Below are 17,771 nucleotides of genomic sequence, written 5' to 3'. Positions count from 1 at the left end.
CCCACCCATAATTCTTTGGCAAAGCAATATTTAAGAACCAGTGCCCTAGGGAGAGGTCAACTCACTTCCCAACACAAGCCCCTTTGGCTCATCTTGAAAAGGAGGAGATTGCACAAATTTCCAGGTCTGAGACAGACGTGCCTTTGAAAATCCACCATCCCTGTAGATTCTTCCTTCTACCTTCTGAGCTCCAGCCCTTCTAGAATTCCATGAGGCCTAAGGCTGCCTCCCAAACTGGGGGTGGGGGGCGTCATGTAGCCTCAAATGGAAGCTGGCCTCATGCTGGCCTTTTAAGTCTTCCTCTAGATTAGCTGTATAGATGGGGCCCCTGCAACTTCTATTCAAGTAACACAGTTCATTAGACTTACGAGTTCTGAAACAGGAAGTGTTGCCACAGCCCTATTAATAATAAACAGTGTGTAATTCTCTGTTATCTGCTATTCACATGTGAATCTCACACACCCGGAGGCAAGCCTTCAGAGATGGATTTGGGGGCTCATGGCCATCTCTAGAGACATGACTAACCACATGCTGCCATCTCTACCTGGGGCCTGGAGTCAGCTCCCTGAACCCCCGGCAGCTGGCTGAGTCTTGGCTCCAAACCGGCAGAGGAGCTAGAACCCCAGAGCTGTCCCCACCTGATTCTAAACATCAAGCCTTGAAAGAATTGCCTTCTGCCAAACTCCTTGCCCAAGTTCAGCACACCTCAAGGACACTGCACATGGACCCTTTGAAGACCAGAACTCCAGCTATGTTTCTACAGAACTGGTGTCCCTCCCAGCCCCACTAGACTGTTGCTGAGGCCTCAGCGTGCCATGTAACTCAGCCCATCCAAATGTATAACAGAAAGAAGGGCTTGTTCTATCCTGCAAGATCAAGCAGGATAGAACATCAATCACAGCAAATGCTTATGGCCAGGATTCAGCAATGATTCAACTACAAAAATATAATAGGCAGTTCTTATTTTGTCTGTCCAACATCATTCCTAATCTTTTTAGTAGGCATACCCAGATTTTCCTTTGGGAAACTATCCCTCCTCCAATATCAGTCTGGGAGGTTTGGAGGGAGCTACCCCCACCTCCTAGACCAAGAGTGAGTATAGTCCAAGTCACATATTAATCTCCCATGCCACAGATGGGCACAGGAAGAAGCCAGTCCAATCAAAGCCAAATCTAGAACTTTCTCTGGAACCTGGGAAAGAGAAGTTCTCTGTTCTAACGGCTGAGCTGGGAGAAATAAAATTTTGGAGCTGCTGGATATCTTCTTGCTTCCATGTGTAAAGACCCTCCCTGAGAGAGAAAGCAACACAGAAGAAAGTAGAGACAAGAGACAGAGAAAGAAACTGAGTCCTGATGACATTATGTGAACACAAGGATCGAATGAGACCTGAAATCAATACCATTGAACTTTTAAATTATGTGAGCAAATAACTTCTTTTTTTAATATGCTTGAACCAGTTTGAACTGAATATCTGGCATTTGCAATGAGGAGTCCTGACTGACACAATCAGACAAATGGATAATGAATAACAAATGGGTCCAAATGCTAAAGAAGATTGTATTAAAAGTGCCCAGAAAATGAAATGTTAATGTACTCTCCATATTGCTATTCAAGGCTCCTCAGAGTCTGGTCTATGCACCCCCTACCCCTTCCCCTGATGCAGCTATGCCCAACAACTACAGTTTCCAGCATGTGCCTCTGTTTACCTCAACAGCCTTGAGCTAGACAGACTTCTCTATGTTACACTCTACATAGCCTTTTTTAAGCCTATTTTTAAGTAAACTTTAGGTCCAATGTGGGGCTTGAACTCACGACCCCAAGATCAAGAGTCATATCCTCTACAAACTGAGCCAGCCAGGTGCCCCTGTACGGCCTATTTTTAATGAGTCTTCTCCTCTATTAGATTTATAAGGCTCTGAAAGGCAAGGGGCTGGATTTTATTTCTCTCTCAATTATTTGCTGGCCCACAGTAGACATTTAATATTTGTTGGATGGATGGATGGACGGATGGATGGGTGGGTGGATGGGTGGGTGGGTAGGTAGATGGATGGATCAATGGATAGAAGGAAGCTACACGTGCCGTCCTGTACTTGGTCCTGCCAGCCAAGTGGATTTGCCTATTTTACACCACACACTCCAAACCCACATTTCTCCTCTAACTGCCATGAGAACAAATAACAATGAGCTCCTGGTACAAAGTGTGTGAATAGGGAACTGTATTATATAGTGATTCTCCAAATTGGAACCTCAGGCCCATGATGTTTACCCTAAGCCCTCCTGACTTAGATCTTACAATACAAAATATGGTGGTTGTTCTTCACCTTAATTTGCTTTGGCACATCTTCCATCTCCTTGCCAGAGATGAAACCTGGCTTCCCCTAACAAAGCACCACTTCCCTCTTCAATGAGGTCTGCTCTGATTCTCACTTCCCACTGGGTTATGAGCAGGGTCAGCATTTGTGCTTACATCCACTGCCACATCCTGACCAAGCTGTTGTCCCAGAGCCTCCTATCACCCCCCTTTTTCCAAACATGTTCCATCCTAACCCCCCAGGACCCCATGCTGGCTTCCTTATGACCTCCATGTCATTATCCAGAAGTCATGGATCAGCCTCTTCAAGATTTTCTAAGCATTCCCTAGTTCTGACCACTTAGAAACATGTGAACTGGCACTGGCTCCAATCCTCATTCCAAGGTGTTCCCAAGTCATAAAGGCTATCCTTATTGTGACAGAGCAAAGGTGATCATCTACGTATTCCAGACTTCTCCCTTCGCCAGCGTCCATGGAGGAATCTGGACTGCCAGGCCTGGTCCTCGGGCTTTTGTGACACAGATCCGGAGGGAGAGGGGAGAGGAAGACAGGAGATGCTTCAGTTGGGAGCAGACAGAAGTTTTAAAGCCAAAGAGGTGAAGAAGGACTACCATAGATTGGGCTGTACTCAGGGCTGCTCAGATAGGTGCTCGAGTTGGGGCTGAAATCCAGCCCCTGCCACACTCCCTAAGCCTCGTGCCCTAAGGTGGACTGTGACAGTCCCCAGAGAAGAGGAAATCTATTTCTAATTGATCTTCCCAAACAGAACTTTTAAAAATTCATACGAAGGTGCCCTTAAAACTAGCCGTTGTCCAGGTCAGAGATGTAGATAAGAGAGAACAGAATTTAATAACAGCTGCGGTATGTTTCTCTTTCAAGGTGTTCAAAAAATACAAGCTCAAAACTTGAGTTACTTCAAAATGGCTTGTGTTTCTGGGCCTTGCTCTAAAATAGGATGACATGGGTGGGTGAAGGATTTATAAAGTTACTTCATATTTGCTTTCTTTTCCCAGTCCTGAAGCTCAGAATTGGCCCTCGGCAAAAGTGTGGTTTAGCTTCCAGCTGAGTTTGTCTCCTAGCCCCCATAGCCTTGCCTTCTTCCTCCCCTTCTCACCGGACAGGGCTTCCCCTCCTTGCAGCTCCTCTGTGGTCTAGCTGCCCCAAGGACTCAGAATGTCACTTGAGATGTCTCCCCATGCCCACTGGCTGGGCCACTGCCTGCAGCCACCTGAGGGTCTTCCTAGATTGACAAGGCCTCTACACCACAGCCCAAAGGGTTATTTTAACAGAGATCTCAAATCACTTTCCTGCTTAAAGATTCTACCATGGCTTCTTGCTGCCTATCGGACACATATCAAACTCTTCACTCTAGCCCAACAAAACCTTCATGGTCTGACCCTGCCCATCTCTTAGGCTTATTGGCCCATGCATATCCTTACACCAACCCTACTCATCTACTTCTTGTTCCCAAGCTTACACTGCATGATACCTTCCCAGATGCATTTCCTTTTGCCTGGAATGCTTCCCCCTTTTCTTTCCCTCACTTGGTACCTTCTGGCCAATGCCTACTCATCCTTTAAAACTCTGCTCTGGGGATGCCTGGGTGGCTCAATTGGTTAAATGACTGCGTTTGGCTCAGGTCATGATCCCAGGGTCCTGGGATCGAGCCCCACGTCAGGCTCCCTGCTCTGCAGGGGGAGCCTGCTTCTCCCTTTCCTTCTGCCTGCTGTCCCCCCCTGCTTGTGCTCTCTCTCTGACAAATAAATAAAATCTTTTTAAAAAATTAAAAAAAATAAATAAAACTCTGTTTTGATATCACCTCTCCCAGGAAGCCCTCTCTGATTGCTTTTCCCTCCAGTCTGATTTAATGTCCCTTCTGTAAGCAGAACTCCACTGTAGCACTTATCACCCTGTACTGAAACACTGATTTGCCTCTCTTTCCTCTAACTGACTATGATTTTGAAGTCAATAGGCAATCAGAACTCATTAATCTTTGTAAACTCAATGTCTGGTAGAGAGTGGGTTTAGTGAAATTCCATTCATCTATCCATTCATGTATTCCGACCCAGAGAACTGTGATCCCTAACCCCACCTTTCAAGAATTATTCACTGGGCTTCTGCCCTTCCCCTAATCCCCCCAACACCAAAATGCCCTTGATATCTACCCCTGACAAGCCTGAGCTTACTCCACATGACACATGATCTCTTGAATGCCAGTGAATTCTTTTTTTAAGATTTTATTTATTTATTTGACACACACACACACACACACACACACACACACAGCACAGATAGGGGGAGTGGCAGGCAGAGGAGGAAGGAGAAGCAGGCTCCCTGAAGAGCAGGGAGCCCAATGCAGGGCTCGATTCCAGGCCCCTGGGATCAGACCTGAGCTGAAGGCAGACACTTAACCGACTGAGCCACCCAGGCGTCCTGTGAATGTGTGTGAGTTCTTACTTGACCCTGGACCTGATACATCATATGCAAACATATGCGGGTAAATTTATAGATCCTTGAGTGTCTCCTCAGAAAGGGTATGATGCAACTTTTGGTTTGATTGTGTTTTCAAGTCATAGCAGTATTAACATTCCTGTAATTACTGTGGCCTTTCCAGAAAAGTTAGCTTTCCACAAAAGTTAGATGTAATAAAAGAATGCCTACTCTTACAGCTTGCAGAGGACATGTAGGTTGCTTAAATGATATTTTTTCATAGCAAGGGAGACTTATCTTTTTACAAAAATGGCCTCTCTAGGGGCATTTGGCTGTCTGTCGGTAGAGCATGCAACTCTTGATCTCAGGGTCGAAGTTCAAATCCCACGTTGGGTCTAGAGCTTACTTAAAAAAAAAAAAAAAGGCTTCTGAAAAGAACTTAAAGTGGCTCATACTAAAGCCTCAGAGGTATTATAAAATACAAACCAATAACAACAAAAAGTAAGAAGATAAGATCTAAGTAATTAAAGTAGGAGGAGAATATATCACTGAAACCTAGGCTAAGGAGAGCTCATGCACTGAGCCTCCTGACAGCCAGAGCAAAGGCAGAAGTACAGTAAGTTAGCTAATAAAAGAAAGTAAACCAGGATTTACTATCCCTCTTTAATGTACATTTACTTTTCCTTTTGTCCAGTGCCTCCTCCTTCTGGGAAATTCTCTCCCAAGTTGCACCCAAATCATGTGGCTCAAATAGAAGCTCTCTACCTTTTTACCAATCTCCCCTTCTTCACTCCCCTCTCCCTATACCCTCTTTGGCCAACCTTGGACTCCTAAACCAAACTGGGCTGATCATTGTGCCCCACCTCCCTGACATAGTAATTGGTCTAGGATTGGGTAATTGAATGCAGCTGGGCCAATTAGAGTCTTTCCTGGGGGCTTTTCAAACTGAAGCTAGCCCCTCAGTTTCTCTCTGGAACCAACCAAAGAGAAGTGAGTCCCAAAAATGCCGACAAGCAAACCCCCAACCATGTGGCAGGAGTCCATCTGAGAAATCCCACCTGAGAAAGAAGCCAAAGGAGGGTGGAAAGAAACACCCTGACTGCATTCAAGGCCCTGGTTCCTCTTCTTCCCAGTCTCTGCTGTATCTCGGCCCTTCCTATGAATTGGCTATGTGGCCAAATACCTTCCTCTTTTGCCCAAGCTGATTTGACTTCAGTTTCTATCTCTGGCAACCAGAAGAATGCTGACTAATATAGGAACATTGAGCAACGTGATGAATGGTGAGCTCCAAGGCAGTTTTACCAAAAACATAGATGTTCTGCATATGGGCAGCTCTTCTCATGGACTGCTTGGTGTTTACTATATTAGAATCTACTCTATAAAGGCATTTTCATAAATGGACATTTCCATATCTCTGTACTTGACATAGGGGTAAAGCTCACAACTTGAGATGTGAATGATGAAAGTATTTCTCTGTTGTGTTTTAGTTGAGAGCTCTATAGAGCATTATTCAAAACAAGAGAAAAATGGATTTTCTGGTCTTGACTGAAGGATAACCCACATACCCTGGACACCAGAGGTGAAGATGACAGAAATGAATTTTTATTGTCATTGTTAAGTAGGCTCCACACTCAGTGCAGAGCCCAACACGGGGCTTGAACTCACCACCGTGAGATCAAGACCTGAGCCGAGATCAAGAGTTGGATGCTCAACTGACTGAGCCATCCAGGCACCCCCAGAATTGATATTTCATTAAAAAATCAGTTGTACTTCTACCCCGAGGCAGCAACTCCTGCCCAGTACCTTCTAATCCTAAAAAAAAGGTCTTCAGGAGTCACTATGTAGGCCTAGCACATTTGTGTCCAATCATGTGAGTAACCTATTGAATCCACAACATTCTGAAGCATTTTGGATTTTTTAACTGCTCCTTCCAGTTTTTCTTATGGTGACCACATTTGATCATCCTTCCCTTTTGTAAGGTTGTGCAATAGCCTCCCAACTCTGTGAGGACTTCCTGCTCTGACCAGGATGCTCCCTAATCAGTGACTGAAACTGCAGGAGGAATATCAAGTTTTTATTGACATCAAATATTTACAGGTTGCCTGCTGAATGCCAGCCATTGCAATGGTGTCAAAGACCCTCTCACAGCTCACACTTTCAGCCAGTTTCTAGACCACGCATGATGGATGATGCCTGCATGCCACACACTCTCGCAGGTATACTGGGAGCTACTCGAGATTTGAAGGGCGAAGAGAACTCAAAGTGCAAAAGAATCATCCTCTTGCCCGTAAGGTCTCAGGATCCTTATCTCTGATGCATATGAGACCAGAGTCATGGAATTCTCTAATACTTACATATTTTTTCATGATGCCTTAAGTCTTCTTCTGCACCTAATGCAGGTCTGGCACATTGTAACTGCATGTAATAGACTCTTGCCAGTTTTTGGTTGCCCAGCATCTAAAGCCTTTCATAGGTATGGCAAATTCTCCCTCAGAATGAGATGTAGTGTGTGGCAGAAGCCACTTCTCGATCCAGAAGCTGCAAAGGCCCAAAACACACTTTCCCAGCCTCTGTCACAGCTAAGGCATTGGCGTGTGTAACTCAGCCTTGACCAATCAGATAAACTAACTCCAGGCTGGGAATTGGGAGCTGCTGATGCAAAGAAGCAGGGACAGAGGAGAGCCCATTCGGGTGGAGGCAGCAGAAAGCAGCAGCAGGCTCCGGTTTCCAGGAACTGCAAGGGCAGTAGTGCCCGTGGCCAGAACTGTGCTAGCATTGGCCCCCAGGATCCTGCAGCAGCGAGGGAGTCCTCCCCACATGGGTTCTGGGTGGCTCTGGGCTGTGGTCCTGGCCACTGCCTGGCCTCCCTGGTCCCTGTCTGTTTTCTGAGCTTGGCCTTCTGGGGGATTCTGTGAGTTACCTACATAAATCCAGTTGATTTCTCTTCCTTAGAATGAAGAGATCTGAGTCATTATCCTGTACAAAATGTTTAGGCAAATAAATTCATAAATGAATCTATTTTATTATGTGTATTTCACAAACTTACTGGGATAAACACAAATCATTAGCTTCACTGTGTTGTATAATGAATGGCACTGAACATCAGAAAGGCCAAGCAATGCCTCCAAGATTTACACAGCCAATAAGTGGAAGGGTACAGACTCAAATGCCAGTGACAAGACTTTAAGATGCTATTCTTTCCATTATACCAAGCAGTTGTTGGTTCCTGCCCCAGTGATGTCCTATGGGTTCTTGAGACCTTATACTTTCAAAGTATACTGCTTCTTCACCTCGAATCCTGATCTTTCTTATTTCTTATTTAATCTTCTTTAATCCTTTGACCCAGACTGGTGTCCTAAGGCATGCTGAGTCTTTGCTGCAATGGAGTCTGTCAGCTCAGCCCCCAGACACAAATTGGCTTGAATGTTTCCATAGTATCCAGCTTGTGTGGGTGTGTGTGTGTTGGGGGGGGTACATGCACATAGAGGCAATAATTTTTACATTTTCTCCTCATTTTCAGCTTATGTAGACCATACTTGTACATGGTGGGGAGAGGGAATTAATGGTCTTGCACAGGAAATGTCCCAACAGCCACACTTAAGCCCAATGGAAAAATCTGTTTTCAGTTTGGATCCCAATGAGGAAGCTGCTCTTCCTATCAAAGTGAGTTCCTTGGAGGGTAAAACGGAGACATTGTTAGCTATTTGTTGTTACTTAATTGTTGATATTGTGAAGATTAAACCAAATGAAAAAGAATCCAGCAAAGTTCCTGGCATGCAGTAAGTACTCAAAAAATGTTGACCTTTCCAGATTCCAAACTGCAAAAAATACTTAATATAAAGATGCTTATTACCACATTATTTATGAAAACAAAATATTAGAAGTAACCTACATTCACAAGGAAAGAATGATTTTCATATTATGCATCTATTAAAAATTGTAGCAAAATAAATAAATAGGAGTTATGAAAACTACAGGGAAAGATTATAATGAAAAAAATGCAAAACTGTATGTAAACTATGTTTACAAGTATGTAAAATATTCCTATGAAACAAGGTAGAAGAATAACACCAAAATGAAAACAAACTTTATCAGAAAGTCCCATAATCCATTACCCCAAAATCTTGCAGTCAGTTGAGCTCTGGCATTCAGAATTGTTTGGATATTGCCGTATCTTGCATATTATATAGCAACTCCAACACTCCTTAATCCAATGCACTAGTACTCCAGCAGCGAATATCTGAATAGTGGCCCTAAGTGGAATAAACAGACTCTAAGTAGTCTCCCCTTAGTTCAGGATAGATGTCTCCATCAGACAAGTGCAGTTCAAGACACAGATTTTTCCACCAAGTAAGCTATAAAAAGCTTTTCAATTATCAACACTTTGGGGATTTTAGAATTGAAGATAAGAAATTATAGGCCTATTGGTTCTGCCAAACAAACAATATTAAAAGCATAAAATGCAGGAACTGATGCTAGAAGTACAATCACCAGTTTGCTTGAGTTCACCACTGCAGCGACAGCAACCTTCAATGCTCTCACCATTAGCCAGATTTCTAATCCAGACCCAGATGGCCTTAACTCATTCTTGTTTTCTTTTGCACTTATACTATCACCCACACTTGCTGGCTCCTTTGTAGACACCTTACACTATTATGTAGCAAAAGCAAAGACTTGTAACATCTACATATGGTTTAAGAGTAGCCTCTCGCCCCACTTTCTGCCATACAGTAATTGGTTAATAGATAATAATAATATTAATAGATTGGGCCCACAATGCCGTTCCGATTCCTGACCTGTGCTTGATTTTTGTAGCCAGTGGTCAAAGTCCCCTCATCATGGCCTCAGGGAAACAAACCCAGAGACTGAGGTACAGAAGTACAAGGCAGGAGCCAAGGTCCAGGCAGATTTGGGGCATCAGCAGCAACAAAGGAGCTTGCTGTTGACTCAGCCTCAGTCTGCACGCTTTTTTCTTCATGTAGGAAGGCCAGTCATGAGGTAGGACTGTGAGAAACCTGATGATCCCTCTCTTCATCACCACCCCTTCCCTCAGCCATCCCTGGGACTCACAACATGATTGCTCTCAGGGGTCAACATCACTTATGGGGTGTGCCATAGTTGCAGTTTGTTGCTCCCTGCCCCCCAAAATGACAAGAACCCACTGGTTTAGATGGAGATCCTTTGGGAGGAAAGGTTCAGCATGTAGGATGCACAACCAGTTCCAAAGACTTTGATTTGGGGACATGTCCAAAGGCATAAGACAAATGGCAGCTCTCTTAGTCTTATAAAAGACACTAGTAGTCTTATAACATTTTAAAAAGCATTATTATGAATGTTAAATCATGCTTCCCTTGATATTCCTGCCATGAGGGACACCTTGCCATTTGGTTGTTTGACATTTAACGTGTGTCATGAGCTACTTTTAAAGCTTTATTCTCCTTTGCCCGTTTCTCAGCCTCAACTCTATGTATCTTCCCAACTTCCTCATTCCACTCAAGACTTTTAAATAGGCCCCCAAAGGGAACTACACTGTCTGAGTTAATAATAAAGCCCCTGTTTATAGCCATCATGGTTTCATATGCGGCTAGACAATAGCTGGGCAGCAGGTCCAAAGAACATGTATAAAATGATGTCAGTGAGGAAGATTCTGGGGGGTAAATGGAACTGGTAGATTCTCTGACGCCCTGGACCACATGAAAGATCATGGTGAGAGGCTGTGAGTGAAAGATAGCCTCAAATTAAGTAAATGGAAAAAAGAATGAATTATTAACTTCAGAAAAGATAAAAAGCTTTACAAGAAAGAAAATGTAACATTATCACACAACTTGGCTCAACAGGAAACAATGTTTTCATGAACACAATGTAAATTCTTAATACAAATTAAACAAAAAAAATGTGATAACATTATATTGAGAGATTGTAGGGAAGGGAAGTGTATGGTAAGGGAGTTAGGTGTAAGTGCTAAGCCCTTATCAGACATACCAGGAAATCAATAAATGATGTCTAACATTGAGAAATCAGGAAAGAGTAGGATAAGCATATTTTGAAGAAATATAAATATAATACCAGAAGAAACAGCTAAGTGTAAAAATGGTGGGTTCTGATGAGCAAAACTGAAGGGTAGAGGAGGTGGAGAGGAATTTTGTTTTTCATTATAAGCCTTTAAATAGTATTGGACTCTTTGTTAACTAACTGCATGTAGTACTTTGATAAAAATAAATCTTAAATTTAAAAAATATACGTAAAAATTTGAAAGGCTGTGGAGAGCTCATAGAAAAAGAACTACAGACAATCCTTAAGCATATGGAAAGATGTTTGAATTTATTAAAAGTAAGAGAAATACAGGGCACCTGGGTGGCTCAGTTGGTTAAGCATCTGACTCTTGGTTTCAGCTCAGGTCGTGATCTCAGAGTCATGATCTCAGGGTGGTGGGATCAAACCCCATGTTGTGCTCTGCGCTCAGCAGGGAGTCTGCTTGAGATTCTGTCTCTCCCTCTCCCTCTGCCTCTCCCCCTCAAATAAATAAGTAAATATTTTTTAAAAAATAAGAGAAATGCAAATTAAAACAAAACAGATACTGTTTCTCATCCATCAGATTGGGAAAAATCCAAAAGTGGGAAGCCATCCTCTATTGGCAAGCCTGTGGGGAATACAAAACAATTGAATCCCTATCAAGGAGAATCTGGCATATCCACTTAAACTGCAGATGCATTTCTCCTTGACCCAGCAAACCCTCTTCTAGAAATGCACTCCCAGATCCTCCTGCATGCATATTAAATGACATGCATAACGTCATTCATTGTGATATTGTTATATAGCAAAAGATAAGAATCCAAATGTCTGTCAACAGGGGACTGGTTAAATCAGTTATGGTTCAATCACTCCATGGAAAATATTTATGTTTTCAATGAATAAAGGAAAAATAACTTACATAATTTAACAGCCAGCTTCCAGGCCCTCCTAAGCATGGGGGGCTGTGTCGGAAGCCTCTCAGACAGAGCAGACTCTCTGCCCTTCCGAAGTGTGAGCATAAAAGGAACTTGGCTCCCAACCCCTTTCAAAAACCTTAGAAACAAAGCAAGACAGGCGTGAGTCAATGTCTGACCTCATATCAGTCCTAGGTCCAAATCCCACTTGGTCACTCTATTAACTGAGATACTCGGGGCTTTGGTTCCTCATCTATAAATGGGGATAAAATTCCCTCCCTCGCAGGGTGGCTGCAGGATAGTGTGTGTGACACCTGTGGCACAGCGCTCTGCTCACAGTAAGTGCTCAATGACAGACGTCATTATTAATAGCAGTACTGGAAAAAAGAATCCTGTCTCCAGGACTGTGTTCATTATAGGAGGAAAGTCATCTTGAAATACAAACATAAGAAAAAGTTACTGCTCTGAAGAAAAGAAGGAATTTCCCTCCACAACCAGGCAGTTTTGGAAGCGACTCTTCATCCCCAGGCAGATATGCACACTGTGGGAGCCTCCCGCATCTCATTGCCACCACCTCCTCTGGGGGCTGGTAGACACTTTCCCTAAGTATCCTGCATCAGCGCGGTGGGAAGGACCTGGGCCCAAACACCTTCGGTTTAGGATGAGAAACCCAAGGACCAGAGGAACCAGTGATGTACTTGAGAGCACACAGCCAGCGATCCTGTTTCGAGCCACTAACAAAATTGCTAATCAGGTATACCTTTGTGTGACAGCCATTTTCCAGTGATTCAAAACAGAATGAATAAACCTAAAAACAGGTACTCAGGACATTGAGCCAAGTTGACTTTCATTCACTTCTGAAAGTGGTTGTGATCAATGTGAAAGCCATGCTCAAAACTGGTGGGTAAGTAATGTGTTTATCTGTGTCAACCCATCTTTATGCTGTGCCTACCCGTTACCTTTTATGTACTTCCTGTGGAATGAAGCCCCAAATTTATTTTTATTTTTTTAAAGATTTTATTTATTTGACGGATAGCACAAGCAGGCAGAGAGGCAGGCAGAGGGAGAGGGAGAAGCAGACTCCCCGCTGAGCAGGGAGCCCGATGCGGGGCTCCATCCCAGGACCCTGGGATCATGACCTGAGCCGGAGGCAGACGCTCAACCGACTGAGCCACCCAGGCGCCCCTGAAGCCCCAAATTTAGGGGCAATTTGTATTTCAATAAAAATAAGGATTTCTAGAATGTGCCCAATCCCTGTTCTAGCAATGATTACATATGTAAAGCTGGGTTTCCATTTCCTCATCTGTAAAAGGGAACATCAGCCACCTTCACCGCACTGCTGCAAAAATAAAATCAGATAACTGTGTCTGTCTGGCACAGAGCAGGCACTACTTCTCACCGACCCAGGCATCCCCTTGCCTTATCCACATATGGGACCTAATCAATTCCACAACAGTCCACTGACCCTGCTCTTTGAAATCCAAGGAAAAATTTCCCTCTAAGCCTCTCAGAAAAATGAAAAAATAAAATACTTTTCATGATATTTACATAGGTAAATACTTTTTAATTTCCTCAGCCAGAACCAAGAGTTAAGAAGAATCTCATTAAAAAGAATTATAAAGGCATTTCTTTTTCAAGTTCCCCAACTAGCTTCTTCATCTTCATCTTCATCTTGGGGACTGGTTCCCACCACGCCTACCGTGATCGGGAGAACTCTGGATCCAGCCCTATTCACTGCATTCCTGATTCTCCCACTTTCCTGTCCCAGGCATTTGCTTGTGGTAAACACTCAATAAATGGTTCTAAGCTGAACCAAACAGAATGAGGTGAAGAATTCAACAAAGACATACTGAGCATCTACTATACCCTAGGCACCGTGTAAGAGCAGTTTCCCTCTCATATTTAATTATCACAACAATCCAGAAAGGTAATCATTGTCCCCAGCTTATGCATGACAAAACAGGAACCCAGAGCATGCAGTGACTTGCCTCGAGTCCCAATGTCAAAAGGGCAGGACAGGATGGAGCCCAAGTCTCAGAGTGTGTTATAACGGGGAGCCCCTCACTGGAAAAGCACCTTTGTTACGTTTTCTTTTCCAATGCACTCCCTGTACACAACCAGAAGCCCCTAATTTTCAGCAAGTCATTTGATAACTCCAAACGAGGGGCCACAACCTTTTCTATACCTCTACTGGTAAACAAAGACAACATCATGTTTCCAACACGCTAATCAGATCAAGGGGAAAAAAATCCCCATGACTTCAGTAATTTTCCATCCTCTGGAACAAAGACACATATACAGAAGATTCACCATAATAAACAAACATTGCTTTTAAATAATACCAATCTCTCTTTTAATATGCCTCCAACTCTGAAATCTAAGGTTTAATAACTTCCTTTCTTGTATATTGAATAGACACACAAACCTAAATAGATATACAAACTGTACATGCAACAACGGCCACCTACTTAGATTGGGCTCTCACATCGATACCGATTTTCCTTACAACCTGCACCCAATTTGACTGTAATCCTAGGCGTGCTGACCTGAAATAGTTGCTGGCCGCAGCAAGCACCACGCGGTGGCAGGAGAATTCCTGAATGTCCACACACAAGATGACATCGGTCAGAGCATTTTCCACACGGAGGGTGTCCAGGCCATTCTGCAGGATTAAGGAGAGTCCCGTGTCATCGAATTTTACCTTATCCCCATTTAAGATTTCTACCAGGTCTCCCTTTTTCTGGGAGGGCTCATCTGTAGAAGGTGCCAGGGGCCCTTCCAAACTCTTCTCTACCACGTCGCCCATGGTCCAGGTGCCCCTTTGTCCTGCCATCAACATCCAGACTGAAGGAGCGCCCAAGCTTCAGGCAGGTCACATTGCAGAAGTTGAGCGGATTTCCTGTGTAGAGTCCTCCACTTATCACCAGCTGTCACACACACACAACAGGAAGTCTCGTACTTTCTCATCCTGTTACTACAAACGCCAGTAACTTCTATTCTTCTTCTTTCTGTGAGTCAACAAAAGGTTAGAAATTACTTAGAAGGGGTGTGTAGAAAGGGGCTCCAGGAGAGAAGGGGTGGCTTCTCAGAGTCTGCTATTAGTGCTGTGAGGTTATTTTGGTCCATCTCCCCCTCATATCCGTGAGCAGGAAGCCTCTGATTCTGGTTATTACATTTGTACCTCTGGTGCTTTTGTAACTGAGGTTGTAAATGGTAGGATGGGCAGGAAACATTCTACGATCTTCCCCCTCCCTCTTCTGAGGAGTCTGAGACCCCACGATAAGCCCCTACCCAGTCCCTTGGGAACTTTGGAAAACCCACTTATGGCTGGCCTTCTCATTTATATCAGCACTGCGCATCTTCTGCCTTTGTCTTCCTCCGCTGCTCAGGGGGAAAAAATGTCATGGCAGATATTAATGTTCTCCCCCCCCAAGAAAGTCTATTGTTTCAGATATGTCTCTGGGGACAGAGGAGAAATGGTCTCCAGAAACTCCATCCCCAGGGGCTTCTCTCTTAGTAGACTAATCAGGGTAGGTCAACACCAGATTACCCTAGCAAGTTTCAACTCAAATTGGCCTGATCTCACTCAGTATCTAGTGGTCATGTATCTAGTGGTACACCATGAAGTATCTTCATTACCTCTGCAGGTGTCTGTTAAATAATAATAACTATCTTTTCATAAACTCCCACTATATTACAGATTAGTTAACTTATTTTAATGTATTTTAATCCTTATAAGAATCCAATGGGGCAGATATGATTTTCCTCATTTTACAGAGAAGGAAACTGAAGCTCTGCTCAAGCAAGTGGTGGGACCCAGATCTGTTTGGCTCCAAAGCCCCTGTTTCCTCCACCCCCATCAGGCTACAAGAGCTGTAATATCATGTTGGTCCTGACTCCTGCATCTCCCACAGAGAGAACCGCAGGGCTTACCTGCCATGGCCACTCCAGTCTGCAGCGCCTCACCAAAGTGGCCTCTGCTGTCTTGCTCCTGCTCTCATGTACCATCTAGCAGTGGGGAGCACTCGCTGTCCTACTGATCAACAGGGAGTCCTCATGCTTTCTCTGCCCTGGTCAGTGGTGACCGAGCCCTCTCCAGGGGTCCCAGTTCTGCCTTAGCTCTTCTTCTCTTCCATGGATGCTTACTCCTAATGTCAGTGTCTATGTTATCTCCCCTCCACCAGACTTGTTCTGTATCCAGAGCTCTGTCAATCAAGACATTTTGGCTTCAAGAACAGAATAGCCCATCAAAAGTAGTTTAAGCAATAGAAGTCTCATATTATAAGAAGCCAGAGCTATGGAGTCCCAGGCTAATCCAGACACTCATCCTTCTGTGTCATCAAAGACACAGAATTTTTCCATTTTCCCATTCTATCATACTCTCCATGTGATGGAGATGCCCCTCATGATCACATAATAGCTGCCACAGTACCAACCAGTCCAAAAAAAGGAAGAAGGGCAGGCCTTTTCTCCTTCATCTCTTTTTACCAGAAAGAAAATATTTCCTAAAATCCCCATCAGATTCTCCTAGGTCACTTGACCACCTCAGACCAAGCTCCAGGAAATACAAATGGAATAACATGATTGCCTTGCACAAAACATGATTCATCTACTGGCTTGAGTCCACTTTCCCCAAGAACAAGGATCTGATAGTCAAACAAAATCAGGGCCTGTTAGCACAGAGGAGGGGCAAGGGCTGGTGCGTGGTTAGCCTCCTGAGCCCACCACAGGGAACATGCACAAAACTGACTCTTCCCACAGGCCTCGACTGGGAGGAGCTCAGCACTTACAGCTCCGTGACTCTAACCGCCACATCTGGTAGAACTGAGGACAATACATGACCCAATCCCTCTCTCATGGCATCTTGGCACCCAGAACCTCTCAAAGTATAAAGAACACTAACCATATTCAGCTCCATTCCATCCCCCCCATTAAAACAAAATAAGAATAAAACTCAATTCTCCATTCGCGATGGATCCTGTTCACCAAGTTCCCTTACTATTTTTCATATACCTCCAAGCCCACCTGCCCCATTCCCTTGACATGAGCAGATAACTGTTGCCTTCCCCCCACCCCTACATCTTCCTAGTAAGTAGGGATGCATGCACAAACTTGTACCAAGGTGTGATAATGCCTACAATTAGATTTAGTGCAAAGGAAAAAAACACAACCAGTTTGGCATCCATGTCAACCTGGATATGCTCTGAGATTTAGCATCAACTGATAAATATTCTTTATAGCGACAAGCAGAATAACCAGTTCTGTGGAAGTTTTATTTTCCCTACCAAGCAACAAAATGTACAAGCCACTGGCAAAAGCTTTAATACTGAGAAAACTATCTAATTATATCTTACTAGACTAGTTAGCTTTATAACGCTTGAAAGGAATAGATTCTGTCCCCGTGCAAATGGGTAGCTTCACTAAAGGGAAATCTCTATTCCTAAAACTACAGGTTGCCCCTTCTGACCCCAGTCAATGTTTTCTCTATCACAACTTATAGTGATAGAAACAAGTCTTAAGTCAGCTACAAAGGAAGAGCCACTGGTGCCTCATGTTAACTTATTACTACTAAAGCTATCATTTATTGAATATCGACTATATTTCAAGAACTGTGAGAGGCACTTTATGAACTCTGATGCACTTAATCTTCCCATCAATCCAGTGCAGTTAAGTATTATGATCTCCATTTTAGAGACATGAAGACAGACAAGATCACATAATTGGTATCATGTCCATATCTCCTCAGTCCATCCCGGAGGTCACCCACAGACAGTTCCTATAAGCACACCAAAAGCATCACTCTGCCTGAGAGTGTTGTCCAGCTATAAGAGCATGTCGGCTCATCAGAAGTGCTCCCAAGAGTGACCTGTAACTGAGAGTCAGGAGTTGGTTGATAAAAACACTACCTTCCTGTTTCTTGGTGGGACAATGCTGAAGCATGTTCTACCCTATCAGAAGACTCTCAGAGGATTGAGCTGTAAGTGCCCACAGTACTAACCCATTCACCCTCTAAGGGAGGGAAGCCTCTGATGCCATTTGCTTATATTCCAGGGTAAGAAAGGAAAAGCCAAGACTGCCCCCGCCACCCCGAGAGGATTTGTTTA

General features: G+C 43.8%; 1 protein-coding gene across 1 annotated transcript in view; it reads right to left on the bottom strand.

The window, feature by feature from the left end:
* The window catches only part of KLHL6 (kelch like family member 6), a 60,528-nt gene extending 45,968 nt beyond the window's left edge, over positions 1-14,560 (bottom strand). Inside the window, exon 1 of the mRNA XM_025877893.2 lies at positions 14,214-14,560. Coding sequence (XP_025733678.1) covers positions 14,214-14,506 — 293 coding nt within the window. The 5' untranslated portion in view covers positions 14,507-14,560. The remainder of the gene's footprint in view (positions 1-14,213) is intronic.
* Positions 14,561-17,771: the final 3,211 nt, after the last annotated feature.

Source organism: Callorhinus ursinus, unplaced genomic scaffold (genome assembly GCF_003265705.2).
Source record: "Callorhinus ursinus isolate GAN/ISIS: 27379988/994484 unplaced genomic scaffold, GSC_fseal_2.0 scaffold1, whole genome shotgun sequence".
NCBI lineage: Eukaryota > Metazoa > Chordata > Mammalia > Carnivora > Otariidae > Callorhinus > Callorhinus ursinus.
Note: the sequence above shows the minus strand (reverse complement) of the source record. Positions and strands in the feature narration are given on the sequence as shown.